Raw genomic sequence first — 18,260 nt, 5'->3', positions numbered from 1 at the left:
AAGCCAGATCTTACATCAAATGGAACACCGACGCTTTTAGAGTGTGCAGACGACTGGTTGCTTCAACTTTGCCTAGCTTTAAAATTACGTACGCCGGAGACCTAATAGCGTACAGAACGGCTCGCAAGGTTGAGGTTATAATAATCCTCTTGCAGCGTGATTTCGACAAGATTCAGGGATATTGCGACGACTTTAAACTGAAGATAAATATCCAGAGATCGGATACAATCCTGTTCCCGACTCCCTTGGCTAGGGCCACGAGGGATATGTGCAAGAAATTGCCCAAGATGGTCTGGTCATCGTTGATCTTCACGGGCAGCGATTAACGAGCAAAAGTGTAGTGAAGTACCTCGGTATCTGATTAGATCAGTATTTATATTTTGACACACAAATAAATGCTGCTCTGACCATGGCCAAAGGAGCCTTCTCTCTGACAAAACGGCTGTTTTACAGCAGTCGGCTTGACACAAGAGTTAAGGTAATTTGCTACATGGCCCTCATACGGCCGATGATCGTTTATGGTTGTCCTGTGTGGTTCAACGTTGCCCCTTCCCAGATGGAGAAGTTTCGGATGTTCGAGCAGCAGTGTATACTACGCTGTACCGGCTTATATCGAACAGCCGAATATTCTTTCGTGCATTGCTATTCCAACGAGGTGCTATACAACGGAGCTCGAATCAACTAAATTGATAATTTCGTGATGAAACTTCGACCAACAATTTAACTTCGCGGTGTTCTATCCGAACGACGAGTATTTTGAGAGTGCCCGCTTAAGCAGCATTCCTCTTCTTAGATAGATGCGGTCCGGTACAGAATAGATTTGCAGTTCCGCTAATCTACCACGTCAGACGACCGTGGATAGGCGGCTCCTGTACAATCAGGACGTCATGACACAAGGCGGAGCTGAGTTTGTTCGGTTTAGTAGGGCTGTGTCCGATCGGGACCGAATTGATAGGCTAAGAAATAACAAAAATTAATAATAGTAAAATATATCTTAGGATCGAAAGTCATTAGAATTAGTATTATTGTTTAACTTATAGTTTCCGTATGGGGTAAGTTAGTTGTAAGTTATGGTTAATTAAGCTAGTTTTATGAATTTGTGTCTAGTTTTAAGATTGAATTAATAAAAATGAATTACAAAAAAAATGCGTTTGACTTTCATGCCAGAGGTCTTGGGTTCAAAGCCTGCCTGTGGCATTTTTTCACAGTTACAGTCTCTTGCGAGAAATTGACAAATTCCATAAGAGTAATTCTTGTCGTGAAAAATGCTTTCTCAAATTAACCTTCGGATTCGGCTTAAAACTTTAGTTCCCCCCATTCCTGGCAACATTACTCCCACACAAGACTGGTTAAGAGTTGTTAGGACTTGGCCCTAGTTCTTAACAGATTGTTGCGCTACCTAATTTATTTATTTTACATCATTTATTAAAACAAACTAGTTTTGTTGATAAATTAAAAGATTTATTTAATTGCTAATTGTGCTAACAAAAATGATAATTTTTAATATTTATTGTCATTATTTTATTTACAGAAAACCAGTAGAAGAATTTTGGACTCTTTCTAGTCACGAAAATGTGGCCCGCATGCGTTTAAAACTTGAACCGCAATTATATCCAAATAAACATGAAAATGCTGCAAACTTAAGAGATAATGCTGCTAATGCTTGTGATACAAAGTAAATACCTAATTGTCTCTTTTCTTTCGTTGCATTTATTTAATTAGAATATTTTAAACTACCAACAGAGAACTTTCTGAATTTGATTCGACAATTAAAACTGCTGTTGTGAGAGATTTTCTCGACGATGATAATCCAATGTTGGAAGAAGAACTTCGAATAACAATTGAAGCACAATCCCAACAGGATGTTCCATTGGAAAAAGCTGTGATCGCTCAGGAGTGTGAACTAATAACACTTATGACCAAAGTTAAAGGACGTATAGAAGTTAATCAGGCTGTGTTTACATTTATTGATTTAAGTCCACCGACAGAAGATGGTGAAAAGAATGATTTTAGGTAAAATTTTGAATTATAACATAAATTGTTTTATAAAATATAATTTTCGTTCCTTGTATTTAGATTTTCAATCAATAAAATTCGTGAGGTTCATTTGCGTAAATACAATCTACGTCGTAGTGCTTTGGAAATATTTTTAGTTGATCAAACTAGCTATTTTCTTAACTTCACAACGAAAGTAAGTTTAAGTCATTTTTAACAATTTCATCTGGAAATACGTAACATTTCTTTTTCTCATAGACAAGAAACAAAGTATTTACGAAGATACTTAGTCTACAACCACCAAATATCCTTTATGGTTCGGGTCGTTCGCCTGCTGAACTTCTGAGGTCTTCTGGACTCACTCAAAAGTGGGTTAATAGGGAGATTTCAAACTTCGAGTATCTAATGTATCTAAATACTATTGCAGGTAAATTTTAAAAAGATTATTTCAAAACAAAGTTCTTACGTCAGCTCTTTTATATTTAAGGTCGTTCCTATAATGATCTAAGTCAGTATCCTGTGTTTCCTTGGATATTGGCTGACTATACGAGTGATATTCTCGATCTCACCGATCCAAAGTCATTTAGAAATCTATCTAAACCAGTGGGAGTGGTAAGTTACATTTTTGTGTTTGTATTGAAATTCTCAGTTGATGCTTAATTTGAAAATGTAGATAAATCCGAAAAATGAAGCTGAAGTTCGAACAAAATACGACAGCTTTGAGGATCCATCTGGTATGATACCAAAATTCCACTATGGAACGCATTATTCCAATTCAGCTGGGGTATTGCATTATCTTTTGCGTGTGGAACCGTTTACGTCACTTCACATTGAACTACAAAGTGGGAGATTTGATGTTGCAGATCGTCAGTTTCATTCAATTCCACAAACCTGGAAACTTCTTATGGATAATCCAAATGATGTGAAAGAATTGATTCCGGAGTTTTTCTACTTTCCAGAATTTCTTAAAAATATGAATAAGTAAGTTTTAAAAACTGTTCACTGTTTGGATTGTTTTGTGATGAGAATTTTCTTTTAGGTTGGATTTGGGACATCTCCAGCTGACAAAAGAAAAAGTTGATGATGTGATTTTACCGCCATGGGCAACTACACCCGAAGAATTTATTGCCATTCACCGACGTGCTCTGGAATCAGAATACGTTTCTCAGAATCTACATCATTGGATTGATTTAATTTTTGGGTAAGTTGTAATTCATAATTTGTAATGCAACTTTACTTACTTTACCCTTTACTTTTCTAATTCAGTTATAAACAAAAAGGTGCCAAAGCCGCAGAAGCCTTAAATGTCTTCTATTATTGTTCTTATGAAGGTGCTGTTGATTTAGATAAAATCGCTAATCCCGTCGAACGTGAAGCTGTCGAAGGTATTTCACCACATTTTTGTTTATCAATAGCTGTTTTTTCACAAAAAAAAATCTGTTTTTACAGGAATGATCAATAATTTTGGTCAAGTTCCATCACAGTTATTGCGTGAACCTCATCCGAGACGCCTTACACAAGATGAAACCTCATTGAAACTAGTCCGTGCCGAATTAAAGCGTCCTGACCTCACGCAATTCCTTGACAAAGTTGTTCAAGTTTATTGTGAACTTTCAACACCGAAAGATCCAATTGTCTTCCTTAGCTCACCTAGAAGCCCGCCGCGGTCATTTCTACAGCTAAGTCCTGATGTTTTAGTGAGCATATCGAAATCAAGTATACTTGGTTGTAATTCATGGATATCCTTTGATAAGGATAGGGGTTTCTTATTGGAAATCGATGCTACCACAACGAACCTTAAGTAAATTTCAAAGATAACAATAATTACACAGGAACCACTTATACTAATTGTCATATTCTAGAAACCGCAAGCGTATCTTTGGACCATATCATCCATCGTACAGCCTTAATTCACAAATGTTTGCAGTCAGTACAGATGGAAAACATTTATATTCCGGTGGAATTTGGGATAATTCATTGAGAGTCTTTAATCTGCACAAAGGCAAGACAATAGCGTCCGTCACAAGACATTTAGGTAAATTCCAAAGATTTCCAATTTATTCCTGAGTTGAATTTTCATCTTCATTTTGGAACTGTGTTTTTTTTTCAGATATAATAACTTGTGTTGCATTGGACAATTGTGGATCCTATTTGGTGACGGGATCGAAAGACTGTACCTGTATTATATGGAGCATTCAATCAAATAGTTATGGACAAACAACTCCAGCTCCTAGTCAATTGCATAGTAGTGCCGCACAGTTAAATACACACAATACTTTTTCACCAAAACCACTCACGACTCTTTATGGCCATGATGATGCTATTTCTAGTGTGGCTATCTACACCGAATTGGATATGGTTGTATCGGGATCTTTGGTAAGTTTTAATTAAGCGCTAAATATTTTAATTAAATAAAGGCTAAAGTAATATTTTAAATTTTAAAGGATGGTACCGTTAATGTGTATACGATTCAAGATGGACAATTTGTGAGAACATTAAAACCAATCGGTTGTACGGAATCATGTGTCCAAATATCATTTGTAACGTTATCGTATCAAGGTGAGTAAACATAATTCTCATGATACAAGTAATATTGGCTTTTTGATTTTGAAAACTTAACCGACCATTTGTAATACAAATTTTCTGATATTTAAAACCAGAGTGGTGTTTTAGGTATGTACTAAAACCGATGAAACGCCAACGAGTATGCAACAATATTTTTTTGAATTGGAAACGAAGTACAAAAAATAATTCACAATAGCTTTGTTTGTTTTTATTGGTTTGTGCTTCGACTAACAGAGTTACTGTAGGGTGTGTTTGCTTAAATTTGTGTTGAAAATTCTTAAGAATAAAATTTATCTGTCCATTTATCGATCTTTGCAATAAAGCATTTAAAAATGACTTAAGTCTTAAGGCTTTTAAGGATTCGTTAACAAAAAAGCACAAGCTGGTCGACTACCAACAAGATTTCCTGAAATGCGTTAAAATGATCTGTGATTTCATCGAAATATCATTTTCGCCCATTTTCACCTCGGAGGATTTGTAAAAAGCAGAATTGTTTGGAGCTGACCCTGTAGCCTTTTTATACCAAACCCAAATCCGGGTTTCCGGCAAAAACTTTTCGAAGACCCGAAAATCGTTCACACCGAACATTTACACTTTTTATTTGACATTTAAATTTATTTAACACCGGCTGTCAAATTTTATTAATTATTGTTGGAAATAAAATTAATTCTAACCAATTTAAATTGATTTTAACGTAACACTAGCTCGTCTCGAAGAAGAGTTTCAACTAAAGTTCTGGGGACGGGTGAATTTAGCTCACGACATCAACAACAACTACAAGCTCACTTGGCTGCATCTATCCTCTTTGTTTACTTCAACCGGTCCGAACAATTCACTAAGGAGAAGCTAATTGTGTAGAAAAAAAATCATATAATCAACAAGAAACAAAACTGTTACATTAAAAGTTAATTTTATTTATGTAAAACATTTTCTTTATCTTTCACAACAAATTCAATCCAAAATACTGAGCTTACGACTATTGCTTCTGCTGGCCAAATGTCCCATCAAAATCTCCATGTACTGTGGCCGTCCGAGCAACTTATAGGCGGAGTTGAGAAGATTCTGAACGATTTTGTGTAGGTCCTTATGGCCAGAGCAGAAAAGGTCAATTCGTAGTTCCAGAATTGTACCAAAATCAAAATCATCCAGAGCGATCACGGAATTTATGATAGGCTGCAATTTCTCCATGACTATCTATTTGGTTTCTTCCTTTGAGAACTCGCCTGGCTTGTCCAAAGGACTGATGATCTTCTTTATGTTGGCATCACTTTTCATCAAGGGGCGATAGCCCACTGTTATGGTTTTATTTACTGGAACAACGATTCCCACATTGTGGAATGTTTTGGAGCAAATTTTCCTTGTCTGCTGCGACATAGTCTCCACCAGAGATTTTCTTTCATACTTATTCTCCTCTACAAATGAACTGATCGCCTTTCTCATATCTCCAAAACCCTTGTAATTGAACGGAGTTACCGGAAAGTCTTTTTCCTGGTAGTAGGCGAAAACGTCGAACATATTTGTGGAGACGAGTTCGAAGACGCATCCCTGGAAACGTTATTACGTTATTATTGTGAGCAAGTCTTCCTCGACCTTGGGGTCGTCACGCCAGTGGGATTATTGAATTCCAGTTCCTCGCTTAACAATGAGCGTTTTAAACTCTGGACGATCGTAAAAGAACCGCCAGTGCCGCAAATAATCACTGGGCTTTTTCTTATTCTATACGTTTTTTTGTTGCCACGCATCTCCCCCAAATTTTTCTTTTTTTTTTTCTTTCATATTCTGTAAATTAAAAAAAGTAATAATTCTTATTTTGTAAGGAAATTGTATAAATAAACCAAATTTTTTCAAAATGAAATATTTGTTTTGACAGCAGCCATCAGTTGTTTTTTTACATTAATTTGAGCGCTGAATGTTTCGAAAGGTTTGTTTGTTTAGATCAACTTTGGATTCCTACTAGTTTTCGAGAGGTTTTATATAAAACTTATGGTTTAATAAAACTTGTGGTTCACCAAAAATGTATGGGAACACTTGAGTTCTCGATGTAGGTTTTCGGCCAAAACCGAAAATTTCGCGAAAACCTGGTTTTGAACTTAGTGTGAAAAACCTATTGGAATGATTTTTAAAAAGCGCTCCATCCTATAAAGGTTTCGTTTTTTGTTGTGATTTGTAGGCATGCAAAGTAATCCAAAAATAAGGTTGGAATACGTTACCGAGCTATGATTTATGAATTGTATGACATTGGATGATAGACTATGTTTATTTTCAACAAGACGGTGGTGGGACTGAAGCTAAGTTCCAAAGAGATGATAATAATTGAGAGATTTTTAAATTTAACAACCTACATGAATGATAATGCTCGACAAATAATTTGAAATTAATTTAAAAAGTATTCGTGATGTTGTCGAACGCTAACAGCCGAAAATTTGGGAATCGACTATAAAAAGGCATTTGATTGAAATGTCTTTCCATTGTTAATAACATACTTTCCTCTTTGCTATAAAATACAATGAACATTGATTCTTCTTAAAAATATATTTTTGATACCAAAATAAATCCTCTTAATGGAAAACCCTGCAGCTAATAAATACATAGTATTAATTTCAACATCTGTTGCTAAAAATTAGTGATCTAGATATATAGATTATGTAATATAATTGAAACAGATTCGACTATTCTTATCAACTCATTTAATTGTGTCAAAAATATGCCAGTCATGTATCACGATTAGCATCTATTTAAAATTACCCAAGATATCTTAATTTGTATTTTTATATTCTCATACTATAATTCTGATCTTATCAATTAAAGCTTAATTTACTATACTAAATAGTTAGAAAAAAAATACACCTTCCAAATTCTCTTATCACATCACGTTTTCTTCATTAGGCCACTCAATCTCAATACCATGGTACAGCAAAGTTCCAACTCAAGGAAGCCAACGACCACTGTGATTAAAACCATCATCTTTTTGTTTGAAATCACAAATTCACCAAACGGAAACTATCTAACAATTACGTTGTGCTGACATTCATAAAAGTTTCCACGCATCTGATTATTCACGCATTACTTCGCATTTGCACTCGCACTCGGACCTGATGTTCTTCTCCGTAGTTAGATCTTACGTCGCGTCGTCGCGGTCGGTCGTTCGGTCGATCGTCTCGACAGTATAATAATTTCATGATTTCAATCACAGAAATCAAAATGTTTCCAATCTTAAATCTACAAATTAGTGGAATTTATGTGCCATGCTTTCAATTGATAAAGCGAAACACCATCAGGCCGCCACCTCCGCGCCGCCGACGCGTAGTTTGAGTTCGAATCACGTGAGTTAGACCATAGAAATCACTTTCAAGATAGCGAGGCTTTTTTGAAATGGCAATGCAGACGCGTATAAAAGTATACCTATCAAATAGTTTATTCCCCTTGATTCACTTGAAGAGTGACAGCTAGGCCACCACCATCCAACCCATCCATGAAATTGATAAGAAGTGGTACAGTCATGGTGTTCCATTTATTTTTATCAAAGGAAGTTTCTTTTTTTTGTGAAGCTTTTTAATCAAAGGAAGAGTAATGGGAATGATTGATTGATTAAAAGTTGCCAACAATGTTGCACGTTCTTGCTTTGGGATAAGAAATTGTAAGCTTTGATTGATTTATTGTAATCCCATCGAAAGTAGGAACTAGCTAATTCAAATCCACTTCACATGTTACTTAACCGTTCTTATCGTACTAAAATACTTTGAAATTGCTTTTATCTTCTGAAATCGCGGTCTTTAGAATTTTCATTTCACAAGTACAATAAAAAAATAAAAAACGGATGACTCAGGTTATGAAAGCCGCACACCAGTTCCTTGCAATTTTATCTGACATTTTCAAGATAAAAAGGAGGCAGTCTTGTGTTTACAAAACCTAAGTACATATATTTTATGTATTTAAAAGAACTTTTATACAAAAAAGAAATGCTTCACCCGCAATTATATAGAGTGTACGTTTTTGTGTACCTCCTCTTTAACAATTATTATTATGATAAATGTGATAAGAAGAGTCAGAGTCCAAATAATGATCACGAGATGACTCTTATCGCTATCATGTGCTTCTTCACTCAAGTGCAATGATCAAAACGATGGGCTCGTGAGCTGTCAACACACGAACTACAATTTCGCTCCACATCATCATCATCGTAAAAAAAATTTGATAAAGTTACAATATGTACCTTATATAAAGTATTAAGCGTGGGTCTGATTTTAATCAATTTATTTATTTATTATGTATTTACTTATGATTAGAGTTTGATGTTTAATTAGCAAATCTTGTAATTCAAAAGTAAATTCTCTATCCGGAGCGAACCAGGTTTTTAGAACAACCTTCGGTACTTAAACATTTAATAGCTATACAAACATTGGAGACAATTAGTTTTGTTACTTGATTTAGTGTGGCAATGATAAGCAATGTCATATTTCACATGAGATTGCAAAAACTTTGTTCAGATACAGTTTTGTCAAAAGTGCTACTTTATTTTAATTACTTAGTGTCCTGTTTGGATTTTGCAAAGGGCAAATTGATCAGATCGAAAGATTGAGCTGCTTTCGAATCGATGTGTTCTTGCAATGTCCGTTTTGTATTCATCTATCAAATAAACAAACTTCCAAAAATGTCAACATCAAAGTGAAGACCAATAATGAAAAAGGAGTTGATAATGATATCGATAGAATCAATGGTAGTTTTTTGAGCAGTTTTTTTTTTAATAAATTGAGTAGAATTTGATATTTCGAATGCTCAGTGATGGGTATTATTGTCAAAGTGTAATTTACAACCTCTACCACTATCCATTAGTGGAAATTTTTCATTTTAAATTTTTGGTATATGTATTACCTCTTATTTAACGATTATAATCAGGTTTTATACCCTTCTGTTCTGGTTATTGTTTATAAAACTAACAAACGCATTTCCTCCAGATCTGGCAACAATCTACAAAACTTGAATATAACTCCCATTTTTGGGCTGTTACTGCAGTAACTTATTTAAGAACCTTGGACAATATTGTTGGAAGAGCTTTTAAAATGAGTGGTTACATTTATATCATCAACTCGATTATTACAGTCGAACATTGTCAAAAGGTTTCTTGTCTAACCCTTTTTACAGTTACTTTAATGGACTATGCTTTAGTGAAAAAAAGGCAGTTACAATCCTCTTCTTAAACAATTTAACCGTAATACTCACGCTTTTAAAAATGCACATCAGTTAACCTTTGAGCCCAACTTCGGCCGTGCTATGAAGTACGAAGATTCATTTTTTAGCCTTACAACGCGAATGTAGAATGCCTTGCCAACCTCTATCTTTCCCTGTCATTGCAGTGTTTAAGAATTCAAAATCAATGTACCCCGACACCTCCTTTCCAACCCTTCCCTCTTTTTCTCTGCCCCAGTAACTCCTTTGGGGCTCTTGAAGAGTACCCGTTCAAAGTGATTGTGGAGTTAATTAACTTCCCATAGGAAGTTATTGTAATGGGTTCGATTTTTCGAATTGGAATTTTGAAATATCACGACGTTTCAAGGCCCCTAGAGTCCAAATAAAAGATTTTTAGAAAGATGTCTGTGCGTGCATGTGTTCGTATGTATGTTTGTACGTCCGTGCGTTCGCGCCGTTTTTTTCGTCGTCCATAGCTCAAGAACCAGAAGAGATATCGACTTCAAATAAATTTTGTTATACAGATAATAATGCCGAAAGCTGCAGAAAGGACTCTAAAGAACACTGCGTGGGTTGTTTTTACCATAGCAGTTTAAAAAAGAGGTGAACATTTTGGTTAAATTTTATTTTATATATTGTAACGTGATACAAAACCAGTACATTTTTGGGAAAAATCCAATTAAGGGTATTTTTATAAATCAATAAATAAATACAAAATAAAAAACGAAAAATAACGTTTTTAACATCTGGTAAAATTTTGAGAAAAATCAAATTGACAGTTTTTTCTTTATAAATAATAAAAGCCTAAAAAAAACATTACTCAAAGTTGGTAAAAATTGAATTTCGACTTAAATATCTTTTGAAAAAAACTTTAACTTATAAGAAATATTGTTTTCAACATTCGGTAAAATTTTGAGAAAAATCGAATTGACAGTTTTTTTTACAAAAAATAAAAATCTTAACAAAAAAATTAATAAAAGGTGGTAAAAATTGATTTTCGACTCAAATATCTTTTCAAAAATTTGATATTATGGCTTCCAACTGTTGTTGTCAACATTTAAATTTTGTTTAGAATAATTCAACTGGCAACTTTTTTAACCCAACACAAAAACCTACAAACTTTTGAGCAAGAGAAATGGACAGACAGGATGGGAAGTTTTCGGTGTGGGTCGCAGCCTCTTTTTTTTTATTTATTTCACTAGAGCACAATCAAAGGATTATGTTCCAGTGAAATGGTCAATTTTATTCATTCCAGATTAAACTTCACATAGAAACATAGTGTCATAAATACTAGGGTGGGGTGAAAAGTTTTCGTCTTGACCAAGAACAAATGAAAAAAAAACGATGCTTTTAAATTTAGTTTTCGCAACATTATCTCCATTAAGTCTGTCATTTTAAATTTTTGGTATATGTATTACCTCTTATTTAACGATTATAATCAGGTTTTATACCCTTCTGTTCTGGTTATTGTTTATAAAACTAACAAACGCATTTCCTCCAGATCTGGCAACAATCTACAAAACTTGAATATAACTCCCATTTTTGGGCTGTTACTGCAGTAACTTATTTAAGAACCTTGGACAATATTGTTGGAAGAGCTTTTAAAATGAGTGGTTACATTTATATCATCAACTCGATTATTACAGTCGAACATTGTCAAAAGGTTTCTTGTCTAACCCTTTTTACAGTTACTTTAATGGACTATGCTTTAGTGAAAAAAAGGCAGTTACAATCCTCTTCTTAAACAATTTAACCGTAATACTCACGCTTTTAAAAATGCACATCAGTTAACCTTTGAGCCCAACTTCGGCCGTGCTATGAAGTACGAAGATTCATTTTTTAGCCTTACAACGCGAATGTAGAATGCCTTGCCAACCTCTATCTTTCCCTGTCATTGCAGTGTTTAAGAATTCAAAATCAATGTACGCCGACACCTCCTTTCCAACCCTTCCCCCTTTTTCTCTGCCCCAGTAACTTCTTTGGGGCTCTTGAAGAGTACCCGTTCAAAGTGATTGTGGAGTTTATTAACTTTCCATAGGAAGTTATTGTAATGGGTTCGATTTTTCGAATTGGAATTTTGAAATATCACGACGTTTCAAGGCCCCTAGAGTCCAAATAAAAGATTTTTAGAAAGATGTCTGTGCGTGCATGTGTTCGTATGTATGTTTGTACGTCCATGCGTTCGCGACGTTTTTTTCGTCGTCCATAGCTCAAGAACCAGAAGAGATATCGACTTCAAATAAATTTTGTTATACAGATAATAATGCAGAAAGCTGCAGAAAGGACTCTAAAGAACACTGCGTGGGTTGTTTTTACCACAGCAGTTTAAAAAATTTTATTTTATATATTGTAACGTGATACCAAACCAGTACATTTTTGGGAAAAAATCCAATTAAGGGTATTTTTATAAATCAATAAATAAATACAAAATAAAAAACGAAAAATAACGTTTTTAACATCTGGTAAAATTTTGAGAAAAATCAAATTTTTTCTTTATAAAAAATAAAAGCCTAAAAAAAACATTACTCAAAGTTGGTAAAAATTGAATTTCGACTTAAATATCTTTTGAAAAAACTTTAACTTATAAGAAATATTGTTTTCAACATTCGGTAAAATTTTGAGAAAAATCGAATTGACAGTTTTTTTTACCAAAAATAAAAATCTTAACAAAAAAATTAATAAAAGGTGGTAAAAATTGATTTTCGACTCAAATATCTTTTCAAAACTTTGAGATATTGGCTTTTATCTTTTAAAAAATATTGTTGTCAACATTCAATAAAAGTTTGAGAAAAATCTTATTGACAGGTTTTTACAAAAAGCTAAAAACCTAAAAAAATTAACAAAAGTTAGTAAAAATTAATTTTCCATTCAAATATCTTTTCAAAAATTTGATATTATGGCTTCCAACTTTTGTTGTCAACATTTAAATTTTGTTTAAAATAATTCAACTGGCAACTTTTTTAACCCAACACGAAAACCTACAAACTTTTGAACAAGAGAAATGGACAGACAGGATGGGATGTTTTCGGTGTGGGTCGCAGCCTCTTTTTTTTATTTATTTCACTAGAGCACAATCAAAGGATTATGTTCCAGTGAAATGGTCAATTTTATTCATTCCAGATTAAACTTCACATAGAAACATAGTGTCATAAATACTAGGTTGGGGTGAAAAGTTTTCGTCTTGACCAAGAACAAATGAAAAAAACGATGCTTTTAAATTTAGTTTTCGCAACATTATCTCCATTAAGTCTGATATTTTCTGATAATGGTGTTCTAGTTTAGCAATACATGTTTTAAACGTAGGTTGGTGAAACTCCTCAAAATATTGATTTATAGATTCAATCATTTCTTCATTGCTTCCATTTCTCTTACCTCCCTGTCGTGTTTTTGATGTTAGGAAACATACAGTACTAGTTGGGGACTACGTCTGGAAAATAAGGAGGAAGCGACATCAATTCGAACCTTATTTCGTTGAAACGCGGCACCCATCTTGCACAAAGCTTTTCCATGCCCGAATGGGTGTTAATTTCGCACACCTTCATCTGACTTCTTACAGGTCTCAGCTATATCATGCAACACTATTTTATGTTTATTGTTTGATACTTTTTAGAGTTGGAACTCCGGAGCGTTATTCGTCAAGGATGCTTGGACGACCAACTTTAAATTCAGAAACGCACTGCCTAATAGTTGAATATCATAGGAAAGTGAGTCCTTGTGTTGAATGCATCTTTGCTTTTATTGGCGTTGGTTTTAAACCCTCAAATAGAAGTATAAGATGACAGAACGATTTTCTAATTTTTCCATTTTCACGAAAATAGCAGAAGCATCTAGCTTAGTGCTGTTTTAAACGTAATCACTTTATTGCAACTAATTTTATAAAGGGTGTCCCAAAATTAACGCAAGATTTGAATTAAATAGAAAACGCCGTTTTTAGTCTTTTGATAGTTATATTTTTATTGACTCGTAAAGTACATAGGATAGGGTTATGTACGGAATAACACATCGAACAAATGGCCTCCACGGCTTTGCATGCACATGCTCACTCCTTTGTTGAAATTTTCCATGACCATTCTGCATAAATGTGGCTGAATTTCGTTGATGCAGCGTTGTATCTCCTCCTTTAATGCACGGGTGGTTGTGGGCATGTTGACATAAACTTGTGATTTCAAATAACCCCATAAAAAGAAGTCTAAATCACACGATCTAGGAGGCCAATTTTGATCACCGAAACGAGAGAGTACACGACCTGAAAATGTCTCATGCAGTAATTGAATTGTTTCACGGGCTGTATGACATGTGGCACCGTCTTGTTGAAACCACATATTGGACACATCAATATCATCCAATTTTGGCAGAAAGAACTGTGTAATCATGTCGCGATATCGAGCACCAGTAACAGTCACTGCTTGACCAGCATCATTTTCAAAAAAATATGGCCCAATTATGCCTCCAGCCAAAATCCACACCATACAGTCAAAATGTGCGATTATTAAGGACATCTTAAACTTTTGTTTAGTTTGTGCGATAGAAAAAAACCTAGTTTTGTCTTCCAGTTTTATCAGACACACAATGACTACCAAATTTTTAAGATTTTTACATTTTATAAACTTGTTTAGATGTCATTCACACGTATACATTTATTAAACTATAAACTACCAAAAAAAAATATAACTATTTTTTTTGTTTTGATAATATTTGTTTAGTCAAAGAATATTAAGCCCACGCTTTTTTAAAATTCTATTATTCATAAGCCCATTTCGTGCCCACCTGTTTCAATAAAAAAAAAAAGCAAAAAAAAACGAATGAATAATAATACATACAGTTCAATTTCACAAGCGAACTCAAAGTTTAATATTTTTGTAGCTTCTAGTTTTTGGTGGCGCCCGACTTGTTTGATCGTGTTTTTGCTAAATAAAAAAAAGAAAAAGGCCAAGAACAAAATTTCAAAAATGTGTCATACAAACCTAGACATCCACGTCATATTTAAATACGATTAGTTTAAAAAAAGGAACTACCAACGCAAAGATTGATTTATTTGTCTGTACTTAAAAAATTGAAAGGTTGTCGTTTCAAAGTTCAATCATAAAAAAACTAAATTTTAGAATAATTTTGAATGTTCGTTAATTGAAAAACAAACCAAAAAAGAATTCCTAAAAATAAAGTAAAATGTTTTTTTTTTTTGTAATAGTTCATTTAATATAGCACAATTAGTATACAATTCGGTTAATATTAGCAACTTTTAAAAAATACATCTATTTTGTTTAGACTTACTAAAATATTGCTATTATTTTTAAGCAAACCCCTTGTTTTGAATCACCTCAGCACATCTTCGAGGCATGAAGCCAATTAAATTAGAATTATGATGTTTGGGATACTTTCCCAAGCCAATTTGATTTGATCAAGCAGATCGTTTTTATTTTTGCAAATAGTTCTCACAATTCGTCGATCTACAATTTCTTATAGATTTTCTATGAGTTTGAAATTTTGAGACTGTGTTGGCGCTTGTAACACATAAATCTGGTTCTCTTGAAACCACGTCTTAACCGTATTGAACGTGTGCTCTGCCCTGGAAAAAACCCACATTATTACCTTACCTCCTCCATGTTTCATAGTAAATTTGGTGTGACGTAGATTTAGTGACCCTTTGGCTGGTCTGTAAACGTGACGGAAACCATGGGAATCCTTGAAATTGAATTTGAATCTGCCCAAAAAAGGTACGTTCATCCATTTTCTAGCGGTCCAGTTGACGTGATCATGATCAAATTTGAATTTGGCCAGCTTGTTTTTGGTTGAAATAAAAGGAGACTGCTCGTCTCGCGCTTACGTTTAGTTCGGTTGGGTTCGTATTTATATTGACAATTTAAAAGAGTCTTTAAAAAAAAAATAACATGATTTGTTAAAGTTATGAGATTTGAATGACATAAAGATGGAGGTAGTTTTGGTTACTAATGTTTTGGTCTACACAAATTTTAGATTTAGATTTAGAAAACGTCAAGAAATGTTTACATTTACGTTTTTAATTCTCAAAATTGGATCTATTGAAATAACTTAATGTTTTTTAGTATAAGCAAAATTCGAAAATCTCTTAAAGTTTATTGTACAGTTTACCTCGAGGCTAAAAAACACAAACTCCTTATTAATTGACATGTTCCTATCTTGGTAATAGAAGGAAATATTAAATTTCAATACATAGACACTTTTTCCTAAACTATAGCATCCCTAATTTAAGTTGAAAATATATTTCACTACAAATAAACATCAAGTAGGAACCCACTTGAATAGTATAGACTTGTATCCTATATTAAAGCAGCTTGCTCCTCTCATTTGAATAAGTCCTTTTTCAATACTGACACATGGACTTAAAAACCAATTTACCCAATTCAACCAACACAAAACCAGTGCCTACCATTTTAAGAGTATTTTTTTAAATTTTAATTGAGATTATCTCTGACGAAAGCCAATTATTAACAACTTTATATAAATGTAGCTATATAGTATACGACCCGTCATTGTGAAGACATTTAATTTGCAAACAAATATACACAAATCTATATAATCTTCTATCAAACAACCATCCCTCTTTTTATTGAAGGTCATTCGTGAGTTTTTGTTTTTATTTATATTCTTTTTTTTTGAGAAAGCGAGAGATTAGCAGACAAAACACGAAAACAAATAATAATGCCATCGAATGAAATTTAAAAAACAGGCCAAAATGGGTGTGTTTGGTAGTATAAATAAAAAAAGTACTGTCTATTGGCTAATCCAAGGATTAATCCCCTTGAACGCCGCGCTGCGCTGCGAGGAGTATCATCTTCTCAATGATGGAAAAAGCACGTGACCGGCCTTAATCATGGTATACGTACGCGTACACTTTTTCGTGACGCAAATTATTGTTATTTATGTAGCTCTCTGGCATCAGACCAATATACGAGTAAGTGATCTAATCTGATTTTTTTTTAATACAAAAGCAAAAACTTTTGACAGATAATAATAAAATATGCAAATATTATTGTTTGTTGATGGCACTTCAGTATTTTTTGTTTAAATTGATTGTTCTTGGATTTCGTCACAATTCAAAAATAACATTCTATGCATCAATATTATATTTAGTATACGTTTTAGGTTTAAGAGATATCAAGAATACCGATGAATCACTCTGCTTCTTATACTCGTAGCCTGATTGCTAGTAGAAGAGAATTTAAAAGAAAAGAAACCAAAATAAATGTTTGATATCACTAAAGAAGTTCTAGAATAAAAGTGGGGTGATTAAATACCTATCTATTTGTGATGTACCTACTTACCTGGAGATAAGTTTTGAAATGTATTTTATTATTCTTTATACAAAGAATTTGTTTTATTTCAATTCCCCTATTTGTCTTCTTTTTGTGTACCTTATATATGTACGTTTTTCAAAGAATACGTATGCCATTGAATATTTCTTTAAGTAAGGAACAATTCATAGGTTGTCAATATTTGCAAATTTTCAAATTACGATTTTGTAAGTTTCATGTACCATTTTTCATTTTAATTTACTTTTGAAAAGTTAAATTATATAAATAACAATATTAAGTACAAGCTATAAAATAGATACAACATTCTTTTTTTTTTGTTGAAGCCGTAAAACAAGCAATCTATGAATTTATTAAGTATGGACTACCCTTTACTTATCAGAAGTTTTTAACGATTTACAGAAATCGTGGTATTGCGAGGGTATTATATTTTTGTTACCAACAAAAAGATCACTTTCTGTGTTCATTTAAATATAGAGTTGATTTTTGTAAGTCATCCGTACCTAATTGCCGCAAAACAATTTTCACAGCTGTCAACTCTTCCATCATTGTATTTTTATAGATCTACTAGCTGACCCAACACACGTTGTTTTGTCATCAAAATAATTTCAGAGAATATTTTGCTAAAAATGTTATTCATTTATTGTAAGTGTGTAAGGATATGGTATATAAGTGGCAGGGATATAGAACACTATAAGTATAGTAGGGATTCGCGGTAATAATATGTTTTCACCTCAAAATTCGCCATTTAGAATTATGGCTTCGATAACATTTTTCATTCATTTTCTATTTACTAATCGCGTGTAGTTGCACAACCGTGGTGGGTTCAAATTACGAAGCAAAATTACCGGAGATCCAACCTTCAGTTGTAAATTATGTGGTGGCATGCCTGGTAAATCCAATGAGTTCAAAAACTCAGTTGGATAATTTACAGCTTCGATAGCATCATAAAACTGTATCAATAGATTTGTATGACACCAAATCTCCTTATAACAAATGTTGTATCTTGAGATTTAATTTGTTGACATCCACATTTTTTGCTGTCAAATAGTCTGTCGTTGCTATTTATATCTTTAAATGTCCTGTTCAACGGCTCAAGCGAATGTTTGTGTGCCATAGTGCAAACATCCCAGATGATAATTATACACTGTTTCAGCACTCTGGCCATGGATAATTGTTTTTTAATATTACACACCGCGTCTGGGTTATTTTGAATATTTAGTG

The 18,260-nt window shown here is 33.5% G+C and overlaps 1 protein-coding gene across 2 annotated transcripts in view; it reads left to right on the top strand.

The window, feature by feature from the left end:
- Positions 1 to 18,260, top strand: part of LOC129945900 (neurobeachin-like protein 1) — a 136,867-nt gene that overhangs the window by 98,195 nt on the left and 20,412 nt on the right. For both annotated transcript variants that reach the window (XM_056055858.1, XM_056055857.1), the window contains 12 exons: positions 1,532 to 1,675; positions 1,744 to 2,013; positions 2,077 to 2,191; positions 2,254 to 2,422; positions 2,483 to 2,607; positions 2,669 to 2,976; positions 3,035 to 3,196; positions 3,262 to 3,380; positions 3,445 to 3,796; positions 3,858 to 4,030; positions 4,106 to 4,371; positions 4,440 to 4,554. In XM_056055858.1, coding sequence (XP_055911833.1) covers positions 1,532 to 1,675; positions 1,744 to 2,013; positions 2,077 to 2,191; positions 2,254 to 2,422; positions 2,483 to 2,607; positions 2,669 to 2,976; positions 3,035 to 3,196; positions 3,262 to 3,380; positions 3,445 to 3,796; positions 3,858 to 4,030; positions 4,106 to 4,371; positions 4,440 to 4,554 — 2,318 coding nt within the window. The remainder of the gene's footprint in view (positions 1 to 1,531; positions 1,676 to 1,743; positions 2,014 to 2,076; positions 2,192 to 2,253; positions 2,423 to 2,482; positions 2,608 to 2,668; positions 2,977 to 3,034; positions 3,197 to 3,261; positions 3,381 to 3,444; positions 3,797 to 3,857; positions 4,031 to 4,105; positions 4,372 to 4,439; positions 4,555 to 18,260) is intronic.

Source organism: Eupeodes corollae, chromosome 2, assembly GCF_945859685.1.
Source record: "Eupeodes corollae chromosome 2, idEupCoro1.1, whole genome shotgun sequence".
Taxonomy (NCBI): Eukaryota; Metazoa; Arthropoda; class Insecta; order Diptera; family Syrphidae; genus Eupeodes; species Eupeodes corollae.
Note: the sequence above shows the minus strand (reverse complement) of the source record. Positions and strands in the feature narration are given on the sequence as shown.